Below are 11,508 nucleotides of genomic sequence, written 5' to 3'. Positions count from 1 at the left end.
AGGGCTGGGGCAGTTCTGGGATGGGGCTGGGGCAGGGAGGGCAATGACGGAATGGGGAAGGAAAGAAGGGGATGGTTGTGAGTTGGGGAGAGGAGAGGTCTGGGCGGGGGACGGGTCAGGGGTCAGCTCAGAGCAGGGATGGGGATGGGAATGGGGCAGTTCTGGGGGGTGATGAGGCGCGGGGGGCAATTACGGTATGGGGGGAGGCCAGTTCTGGACTGGGGCAGCAGGGGGCAGCACGGGGACATGGACGGGGACAGGGATGGGGACAGGGATGGGGATAGGGACATGGACAGGGACAGGGATGGGGACAGAGATGGGAACAGGGATAGGGACAAGGATGGGGACATGGACAGGGACAGGGATGGCGACAGAGATGGGAACAGGGATAGGGACAAGGATGGGGACAGGGATGGGGACAGGGATAGGGACAGGGATGGGGACAGGGATGGGGACAGGGATAGGGCGGGGGGACCGCATGGAGGCAGGGAAGGGTTTGAGGTGTCTGGGATGGCGCTGGGGACAGTTAACGGGATGGGATGCGGCGGAGGGGACAGCTCGGAGCGGGGCAGAACAGCAGCATGGCAGGAGTGGCCTTGGAACACCACGGGCTTGTGCCCGTGTCCCTGGGCAGGATGGCGTTGGGGTGGTGGGGACAGTGGGCACAGCCTCCCCCTGCTAGACCGGCCCTCACCTCCTCCTGGGTCCTCTGTCCCCGCTGGTCCCCGGTGCCCCCTCCGACAGCGAGAGCTGCCGACCCCCCAGTTCCCTCCCGCTGCCTCCTCCAGCCCCTTCCTGCTCCCACCTTGGGACACCCTGGGACCCCCACCCATGTCACCATCTCGTCCCACTCCTGCTGCCCGTCTCCGTGGGGCACAGGCACAGGACTCACGCGGGGATATTCCTGATACCTAAGAAATTGGGAAAGGGGACTTTCCTGGGCATCATCCTCCATCCTGGCATTTCCCGCACCGGCATCTCCCAATCCCAGCTCTCCCAACCTTGGCATCTCCTAACCCCACATCTCCCATCCCAATGTCTCCCATCCAGGCATCTCCCCATCCAACCCACCTGGACCAGACCCTCTGGTTTTCCCACCAGAGCATCTCCCTCTGCAGAGGTCCAGTGTCTCCCTCTGGGTGGGTTTGTTTTTTCCTATATAAACCCCAGCGTTTAATCCTAATATTTTTGCCCAAAGGGATGAGCTGCCAGCAGTGCCAGCGTGTCTATCCCACCATGATCAGGGTCCCTCATACCCCAGGGGAACCACCCCCTCCATTTCCTTGCACTTTTCACCCTCCCAAAACATTTTTATCTCCCTAGAAAATCAGTTATAAACGCGACTCCAAAGCCCAGGCCAGTTCAGTCTGTCTGTCTCTCCTAAGAAATTCAGGAAAAGGGCAAATCCTGCACACAACCCTCAAGGGATGTCCTCCAGTGCTACTAATTAACTACTATTAATTCCTCAGTTAATTAATTGTGTCAGGCCATCAGATGTCCATCAATATGTGATATGCTGGCCCCCACACCCCCATAAAACCGGGGTGAGGCTGGGGGGGGTGTGTCCTGGAGATCATCCTCCCCACCCTCCGCTGCCCCCCTCCTCATCCCTGTCACCCCAGTAAGGCCAGACTGGGCTGAACTGGGCTTTGCTTGTGAGGGCATCAATGCCACCAGCAAACCGGGCTGGTTCTTGCTTGGGGAAACTGAGGTAGGCAGCAGCTGTGGGCCAATGCCCCAGCACAGGGGGCTCTCTGTGTCCCCCCTCCACGGGGGGACAGTCGGGGTAGTGGTGGCTCTTGCGTCACCGTTCCTTGACTGTCACCATCGGGTTCACCTGCCAGGGCACAAACTTGCTAAACCTGATTAAAGTTTCTGCTCGACCAAGGTGAGAAAAATATAGAGAGGGACAAAAAATCCTTTTAACTTGTTTTTCACCCAAATCGCGGAACGGACAGACCTGCAGTGTCCTGATCCCATGGGAACCCCAGCAGAGGATGACCCAGCACCTTTCTGCCTGCCCCAGCATCCTCCTGTCCGTCCCTGTCCACTCCAGACAGGGGCGAGCCCCGCCGAGGGAAGGGTTAACCCTGGGGGGCCGGTCCAGCCTCTCCCCCTGGGTGGGTTTGTCCTTTTTCCTCCAGAAAACCCACCCTTTACTTACAATATTTTTGCCCAAAGGGATGAGCTGGGGGACACCGGTGTCACCGCGACCAGCCTAACATGACCGAGGGGTGCGGGATCCCACCAATAACTTCCCGCACCTTTCATCCCTCCAAAACCCCCCAAAAACCCCAAATCGGACTTTTCTTTCCTCCTTTACTTTATCGCCTGCTCCGGGAGGCAGCGGGGAAGCCCCGGCCGGGGAGGGGGTGAAAGTGTTTGTGGTCCGTGAGTGACGGCACCGCTCGCCCGTCCTCGCTCCTCGACACCCCCAAACCCCACGTGCTCTCCTCCCTTGGGGGGGCTTTAATTCAACTTTCCCTTCCCACTCACTTCCCCAGCACCTCCCCGAGCCCGCGCAAGAAACAAGAAAAGAAAAAAAAAACCAAATCCGGGTGAATCAACTTTATTTCTAAGAATCATTCAGGATTTCCAAGCCCGCGATTGCTTTCCAGTTTCAATAGAAGTAACGATAGCGGTGCTTCACCCCCCCGCGTCTCCCCCCTCCCCTCTTCTTACAACACAGGCTGACTGCCGGACCGGTATATAAACCCCGAGAAGTCCCCCAGTATGAACATGAATTTCTGAAAACTTCCTCTGCCAGCACCAATCCCTATTAAGTCGCTCCCGGGACGCGGCTCACAATGAAGTTCATGCCGGCAGGTAAAAAAAAAAAATCAACTTTGGGGATATTATTTCCCCTTCTCCCCCTTCTTTTTTCCTCCCCTCCCCTCCTTTTCCCGGTGATGCTCGGGTGCAGGCGGGTCCCACTTGGATGCCCCCGCTGGAGCTGGAGCGAGGGCTCCCGCCGGGCTGCGTTCCCCCTTGGGATGAGCATCCCTGGGAATTGGCAGCGGGAGCGCAGCGCGGCGCTGGCGCGGTGCAGTCAACATCTGGACACTTATATAACTGGAAATGCTTCCAAGAAAAAAAAATCTCAAGGAGGGGGGGGGATTTTTTTAATGGCTTTTTTGTACTTTTAAATACTTTTTCCCCCCTCCTGCTTTTCTTCCTTCTGGGTCTCCTGATGCCGTGTCGGGAGCGCTGGAGGGATAGGGAGGCTGCCAAGTGCAGGAGGGGGATTGGAGGGAGCAGCCCCCACTCCAGCTGCAGTGCTGGGGGGTCCCACGGGGCAGCACCCATTCGGGACCCCTCACCCACCCAGCCCCTGGCACACGTGGGTGCCAAGCCTCTCCCTGCCCAGCTATGGAATGGGGAGAAGCAGCGGCCGCGGGGGACGCAGAAAGAGGGGCTTGCGGGATGGGTCAGGGAATCGGCATCCCATGGGAACACCCAGGGCCCCGGGGGCGCGGGGAGGAAGGGTTCCACCCCGCCCCGTGCAGGAGCGGAGCGGTGACGGGTCAGGGATCGCAACACGCCCAGGTAAGTCCTTTCCCACCTGGGCAGAGTAAATAAATCGAGGCTTGGATTACCCGGCACCGGCGGCACGTCGGAAGCGCTGACAAGTGCGGGCAGTCCCGGTGCTGGCACTGCCCGGCCCCGCGTCTGGCGGCACCCCCGGGGGCACCCGGGTCACCAAGCAACCGGTGCCCCCTGGGCCACCCTGCCCCGAGGATGCCCAGCGCAGTGGCAGCGCTTCGAAGGCATTTCGGCCTCCCCGAGCAGGGATCCTGGTTTGGGGGAGTCCCAGGGGACGAGGGCTTGGAGCTCTCAGGAGGGGCTCGCCGGGGCGACCCAGCTGCCGGTGGCTCAAGAGTCCCCTTGTTCCGCGTCCAGGGATTTCCTGGCTGGAGTCTCTGGCAGCTGCGTCGTCCCTCCCCAGGGCTCCTCGGCGCTGCGCCCGCTCCGCAGCCGGGGAAACTGAGGCAGGCGGTGGGGCCGGAGGCGGGAGGGACGGAGGGAGGGCACGCCGAAGGCAGGTTTCCTTGCGGGCGCCCCGCTGAGTCAGCCGGGCCGGGGTGGGGCCTTGCTCCCGCAGCGCCCGGACCAGGATAAGGGAGGAAAAAGCTCTTTGCATATTTGATTAAACCCGGCAGGTCCCCATCAGGCCGGTTGCGAAATGTGGGAATGCTGCGGGGCGCCCCGGCGGGAAGGGAGGCGGGGGAGCGCCTGCCGGGGGGCAGGTGAGGGGCCGGCAGTGGGACGGGACGGAAAACTGGGGAGTCTGAAGGCTGCCGGCTGAGCTGCACCCACAGCCCAGAGGGATGGGTGCCCTGGCTGGATGTGTTTGGGTCCCTGAAACCGGGGTCATCCTCGGTGGAAGCTCTGTGTCAGCCGCGACGTGGCCCCCATGGGCCACCACCGTCTTGTCTCGGTCCCCACCGTGACAGTGGCCTCTCTCCCTGCACAGGCGTCGTGCCCTTCATGGCCCTGCTCCTGCTGCAGCGGCGGCCCGTGGCGGGACGGGCACTGCTGGGCACCGGCTCCAGCTGCCCCAACCACGGCTTGTGCCGCTCCAACGTCCAGGAGCAGACCCGCAGGCAGGTCGCGCTGCTCAACGCCACCGCCCAGGACCTCTTCAGCCTCTACGTAAGTGGTGCTCGGGGACAGCCAGGGAGCCCACGGAGTCTGATGCACAACTGCATGAAGGGGGAGGGTGGAGACATGGCAGGGATGGTGACAGGAGGTGGCCAGGGGGGACATAGGGGACTTGGGGTGACGCTCACCTCTCCCCGCAGCTGAAGTGCCAGGGGGAGCCGTTCAGCAGCGAGAGCGACAAGCTCTGCAACCCCTCCGGCATCTTCTTCCCCCCTTTCCGCGTCAACCGGACGAGCGAGAGGAAGGAGGTGATGGTGGCCATGTACAAGCTCTTTGCCTTCCTCAACGCCTCGCTGGGGAACATCACGCGCGACCAGGAGGAGCTCAACCCCACGGCCAAGGAGCTCCTCGACCGGCTCCACAACACCACCAAGACCACGCGGGGCCTCATCTCCAACCTCACCTGCCTCCTCTGCAAGAACTACAACATCTTCCAGGTGGACGTCAGGTATGGGGAGAGCTCCAAGGGCAAGAGCACCTTCAAGAAGAAGCAGCAGGGCTGCCAGGTGCTCAGGAAGTACGTGCAGGTCATCGGCCAGGCAGCACGTGTCCTCCTACCTCATCTCAGCCCCTCATGAGCGCCCGCCCCAGCTCTGCTGCTTCTCCGCCGCTGGTGGCCCCCTGTCGCTGCCTTCTGAACTCCTGCCTTCCTATTTATTACCCCGGACCCTGCGCTGGCCCCATCCACCCTCTGGTAATTTATTGCCCCTTGAGGGGGGTGAACATTGCAGTCTGGAGTGTCTCGGGTGGAGCAGAGCTGGGGTCAGCATCCAGCAGAATGAGGCCCGAGGTGATGCCGGGCCATGGGCTGGTCCCGGGATGTGCCTCAGCTGTCCCTGCGCTCCCATGGGATGTGGGAGCTGTGGGGAGCCGTGGGGGCTGGTGGCAGGGCCGGACTCTGTCCCCCATGGATGGTCTCCATCATGGAGAACAACCTGAGAGACATCCTGGAGCACCATCCGAAAGCTTCCACGTCGCTGGAGAAAGGATTGTGAGGAAGGACATGGTGATGCGGCGGCTGGCAGAGACATGGGAATGTGGGAACACGCTCCCCCTGCACATTTTAAGGCCCCACAAGGAGCTGAACTGGGGGTACTGGGGTGGCTGTGGTGGCTGGGGCTGGGTCCTGCCATCTGGGACGAGGCCACCCCCAGGGAACAAAGAGGGCAGTCACCCCACTGTGGAGCATCATCCCCCCGCGCAGGCACGGCGGGGCACGGAACGTCCCTCTCCTTTGGAAAAGTGCTTTTCCCATGGGAAGGGCTCTGAATGTACTAATGGCCAAGGGCTGGGCTTCTCATGGGTGAATGCAGCCTTGGCACGAGGGAGGTGGGACAAGGGGCTGTGGGACACGGGGACACAGGGATGTGGGACAGGGGGACGTGGGGAGAGGCCCCAGACCGGTGGCAGGAGGTGCTGGCTCGCTCCTGGCACCAGAGGAGGCTGTGAGGGTTATTTATTGCCTCAGTGGAAAGCCCAGTGTGTGCTGAGAGCTGTGACCTGACTTAATAATTTTATTGTTAACAATAATTAATAATTATTAAGAAGATTTGTGGTAATATATAAAATGGAATTCTATTTAAATATTTATTTTTTTATACTTTGTCCCTTTTTTTAAATAAACCATCAGAAACCGACTGCATTTGTCTGCTCTTTGCTGGGTCCCCTTTGTGCTCACCCTCGGACACCTCTGCTTCCCTGAGACCCCCTCAGGCATCCCTGAGGGCTGGGGTCACAGTGCCCTGTCACCTTGCTCCTTCCTCCCTTCCCATCTCTAATGGGATGGCTGATTTGGAAGGCACTTTTCCAGGGGCAATACTTAAACTGGCACTCACCAGCTGCTGAAAAGCACTGGGAGGGTCTAAGGAGCATTGTGGCATGGGGAGAGTCACAGTGTGGAGACAGTCGTGGTGTTGGGACCACAGCAGTGCAGGGATTGTCATGGCATGGGGAGCATTGTGGTGTGTGTGGGGTCATCACAGTGCAGGGGGATCGTGGCATGGGGAGCGCTGGGTGTGGGTACCATGGCAGTGTGGGGCGCATTATGGTACAGGCACCATCACGGTGTGGGGACCACCACGGTGCAGGGAGCCCCACTCTGGCAGTGCTGGCAGCTCCTGGGAGTGCAGGGGAACACTGAAACTGGTTGGGAAGAGACAGAGAGAGTTGAGTGAGCATGTGCAGGGTGGAAGGGACACATCAGAAAAAATCACAGCCGCTTCCCAAGCAGTGCTGGGAGAGGCTCAGGAAAGCTTCTCCAGGGCCAAGACCACCTAAGGCTCCACCAGTGCCCTGGTCCTCGGCGAGTGTCTCGTATGGGGCTGTGTCGGTTAACAAGAGGCTGATTATACAGGAGACGTTGGAGCAGGATGATGAAATTTTCCTCCTCCTCCGGAGCCCTCGGGCCACAGGCCAAACCTCCCAGGCATGAGACAGCAAGCGGATGAGCTAAGATCCTGTGTGATCATCTCTTGTGTCTCGGAGGAGCCCCGACCAGAAAATCATTGCAGAAATTCAAAAGTTGCCCCCAAGCCCTCTCTTTCTTTGCCCCAAAGGGTCGTGCTGCCCAGTTGTGTCCCCCAACTCCCATGGGAGGTTTCATGGCAGGGCTTTGACCCCAAAGTGGCACCACTTTGTGCCCATGGCAGCCTCACCCTGCACCAGAGGTGACAGCAGAGTCAGTGGTGCCCATCTCCAGCCTGGCCCTGCTGTCCCTTCATGGCAGGGGTGAGCCCCAAAACAGCACCCCTGTCCCATGGCAGAGGCACCCGGGGACAGCCCTGAATGCCACAGTGTGACCCCAGGCATGATGTGTGTTTCTTCCATCCTCCCAGCCTGTCACCAGAGAAGGGGTCCTGGGTGTCAATGGTGTCCCTGACCTGGAGTGTGCCTGGTTTGGGGTTGCATCCCATTTTGTGGGGCCCATTTCCTTCCTGCACCACGAGATATGATGTCCTCAAAGCAAGACAACCTCCCTAAAACACAAGAGTGGGTCAGAACACAGAGGGGAGAGCACCATCCCTTTGGAATGGGCATGATGCCCCAGGGAAGCCTCCTGCAGCACTTGCTGGCTCCATGGTGGCTACCAGGGTCACCTTGTCCCTGCAGTTGGGGACACCCGGGTGTCCCCATGGCTATTGTTAGCACAGCATTTATGGCCAGCATCTCATAGGCTTGAAGTCCAGAGATGGACATCCAGGCCGAGCCTGCTTGTGTGTCAATATCCACACCTCACCCTCGCCAGGGAGGTGGCAGGTGCCCAGGGATGTCACCAACCCAGCCCCGGGGGCTCGAGGATTGTCGGGGCCGGGGTCTGGGGTCGGGCTCAGCAGGGCCACGAGCTGGGCTGGGGACGACGGGAGCCAGGAGCTGTGCACATCTGGATTTCTCACGCTTGTGTTCAACGTCCCTCCTCAACCAGATGGCAAAAATAAATAAATAGAATAAATCACAGCCTCCTGACATAAATCGGGAACTCACGCCCGGGTTCTGCGTTTCATGAGTCTCCCTGGAAGACAGTCAAACACAGGCGAGGACAATGGGTTCACTTCTCCCCTGTGTCGGGTCATTCCCAGTTAAGACTCATTAGCGGCGGGCGGGGGATTAACTCTTCCTTCCCTGGAAACGCGTGGACAAGCCCCTAAAATCCCCCAAATCCCTTCCTTTGCCCTCCCCTGGTGTTTTGGAGCTGGGGCTGGCGGTGGCCCCCGGCTCGTGCCATCGCCCCAGTGAGCCAGGACGCGCTGCCCTGCTCGTCCCAAACTCGAGGGAGATGGAAAGGGCTTCAATGACCTCAGCCAGCGGCTGATCCCACCCAGCCGGGCCTCGGGGCAACGGGCCAGCCCCGCGAGCCGCACCGGGAGCACTGGCAGGGAACCGGCGCTGTGGCTTCCCCGGCGGCACCGGCAGGACCCTGTCAGTGATCGCCCCTCAGCCTCAGGAGCAGAGAAACATTTGGGCTGGGCCGAGAGCCAGGAGAGGCTCCGGGGAGCCATCCGTTGTGATGGGAGCGATGCCCGCGCCCCGATAACGGAGCGGCCTGACCATGGGCCCCGAGCGGCGGGTCAGCGCTGCCTTCGGGGAGCGGGATACGTGAGGAGCTGCTCCTGCCCGCGGTGAAGTCAGTGCCGGGCCTGGGTGTGACTGACTGACCTCAGCCCTTGGCCCCGGGCGCGGATCATGTGCTGGCTGACGCCGCACGGACCCGGCCGGACGGGCCCTGCGCTGCCCCGCGGCCACCGGCCAGACGGGACTTGCCGTCCGCGGGTGCAGGTGCGGGGCTGGGGCACTACCGGCCTCACAGCCCCCTGCGCGGTGGGCGGTGTGTGACCTGGGCTGCATCCCCGGGCACTGAGCCAGCAGGAGCATCCCCACCGGGGTAACCCCACCGGCAAAGCCCAGGGCACCGGTTGAGAGATCTCAGCTGGAGCATCACACCTTCCCCTGTGTGCACCCGGGGACGGGGGGTGGACCCACTGGTGCCCACCGTAGAGTCCCTTCCCCGTCTGAGAGGTCCCCTCAAGGCTCAGTACTGGGGACAGACGTTCAGCCAGTGGCAATCTCCCCAGCAGGTCCCCAAACTAGGGCCCTGAGGATGGGAACATCGCATCCCAAGGGCTGGCTGGAGGCTCCATTCCCAGGCTGGCCGCTGGCCCGAGCACGGAGAGCAGAGCCGAGCCCATCTGAAACGCATTCGGGCACTGTTGCTGCAATAGCAGATGCTCCTGCGGGTCCGCAGCCACATCACAGCCCGGCGGCGCGGGAACCGCACGGTCACATGGGGAGAAACAGCCTCTCGTCCCGAACGGCTCAAACTCCTAACTGGGGACCAACCGTGACAAATAAACAAGACAATGGGCTGGAGGCGAGACGAATGCAACCTCTGTCGCAGCACCCGGCTCCGAGAGCCGCCCCCGTGCCCAGCAGGGGACTTGGCACAGGCCTGCAAGAGCCAGGGGAGGGCAGGGGCCAGATCCGGACCCCCGGCAGAGCCACTCGCTGTGTGACACCGCCGAGCTCGGGGCTGGCTCGGAGCAGGATGACACATCCCCAGCGGTCCCCCGAGACCCCGGTCGGCAGCTTTGCTCAGCAAGTGTTCAGTCTCCTGGTGAGCGAGCTTTGGAGCAGGGTCAGATGCAGCTCTGTGGAGCTGCTGGAGAGGTCCCTCCTTGCTGCACCCCAGTTTGGGGCTGGCTGGGAACGCCCATTTGCCTTGCACAGGGTTTAGGGGACCCTCCTCAGCCACCTTCCCTCGAGAAGGGGATGTGCTTCCTTGGAGCGGTGCCAGGGTATCTGATGGAGGGGTTATCTCAGCACAGCTATCGCCCTCCACAGAGACAGGGGCACTTCCGCAGCCCCGGGTGTGCCTGGCACCGAGGGAGGAGCTCGACAAAGTGCTCAGCACCCCAACCAGACCCACAGCAGGCGGGGCACCCACTCACTGTTGCCCAAAAGGGAGAGAACAACCAGCTCTTCCATACCTGCTCTCCTCAGGTCTCATGTGACATTGAACCTCCCTTTGCAGGCCCTGTGGAGTTGAAACTGTTTGAGGCACACGTGCTTAACAAAAGTATTTCAGATGGCCTGAGCCTGCCTAATTCCTGGCCAGGAGGGGAAAATCAGCTCTCAAGGAGAAGACCTCACCCAAGGAAAGAGAGGGAACTTGGGGACGAGGCAGAGGGTGAAGAGCTCAGAAGCAAATCCTGAGCAGGCTCCCAGAGGAGCAGGAAATACTGAGAGACATGCCCTAGGGCCCTGGGGATAGTGAGAAAGGACTAAGTGGGAGCTGTGGTAGCTCCCCAGAGTCCCCAGAGCCAGGACAGCATGGCATGGCTGAGTCAGCAGATGCCACTGAAGTCTCCTGTGCACCTCCTGCCGACACAGCTGGTGGTTCCTGGCCCTGTAGAGCAAAGGGGGTTGTGCCATCTTTGGCTACACACCAGTGTGGCAAACTCAGAAAATTAGTAAAAGTAGTGGAGATTCCTGGAGAAACAGAAAAGGAAAGCAGAGATTTCTCTGAACATTATGGGGTGATGGCAGGAGAGAACAGCCCTGGCCCAGCCTGACTGCCCATCCCTGCAGTGCCCACCTGCCTTTTGCTCAACCCACACTCTCTGACCCCAGGGAGTGGCGGCACCTCCAGCCCAACAGCACCACAGGGGCAGAGGGGGATGCCCTCAGCTAAAACTTGGAGATGTCCCACCCCAGGGCACCCTGCTCACTGCCTCCACTGCCTGGCACCCACCCCCAGCAGGACCCTTGCACTGGGGACCCCCAGCCCACGCCCACACAGAGCAGGGGCTGAGCCCTGATGGGCACCTTGGCTGCCCCCACTGAACTTGGCCATACCCCCCTCACCCACATCCTGGGGTTGCCATGAGGATGTCAAGCATCCCCCACAGCTTTTGCTGCATCTGGGACATGTTTTAGGGCCAGGACAGTTGACATGTTTATTTATTGCAGCAAAATGAAGCCCAACCCGGCCTGGGTCACGCTCTCCTCTCGGTTCCTGAGAAAACAAGGTGTGCGTGCAGTCCCGCCGGGCGAGCGTGTGCGCGCCTGTGGCTGCCAACCAGGTTTGACTAAGGGCCCGAGGCTGCAGAGATAGGAAGTTCCTACACGTCTTGTGAAGACAGGAGCTGCAGAGGAGCAAGTTCCAGACGAGCCCCCACGGCGGCAGCGTGAACTCAGCCTTCAGTGGCCACCAGAGACTCTCCTGCTCTGCAGCCGGGTGCTGTGAGGCACAGACCTGCTCCTGGAAAGGTGTCTCCTTGCTTTGCTCCCAGCCTGGCATTTCCCACATGGGCTCTGTCCATGGCTGTTGGGCAGGGAGGTCAGCGCCGGCTG

General features: G+C 60.9%; 1 protein-coding gene across 1 annotated transcript; it reads left to right on the top strand.

The window, feature by feature from the left end:
- The first annotated feature begins 2,776 nt into the window (after positions 1-2,776).
- Positions 2,777-5,240, top strand: LIF (LIF interleukin 6 family cytokine). Its single transcript, XM_071572279.1, has 3 exons — positions 2,777-2,826; positions 4,475-4,653; positions 4,803-5,240. The coding sequence occupies exons 1-3, from the start codon at positions 2,808-2,810 to the stop codon at positions 5,238-5,240; spliced, it is 636 nt and encodes a 211-aa protein (XP_071428380.1). The 5' UTR covers positions 2,777-2,807.
- Positions 5,241-11,508: the final 6,268 nt, after the last annotated feature.

Source organism: Pithys albifrons, chromosome 17 (assembly GCF_047495875.1).
Source record: "Pithys albifrons albifrons isolate INPA30051 chromosome 17, PitAlb_v1, whole genome shotgun sequence".
NCBI lineage: Eukaryota > Metazoa > Chordata > Aves > Passeriformes > Thamnophilidae > Pithys > Pithys albifrons.
Note: the sequence above shows the minus strand (reverse complement) of the source record. Positions and strands in the feature narration are given on the sequence as shown.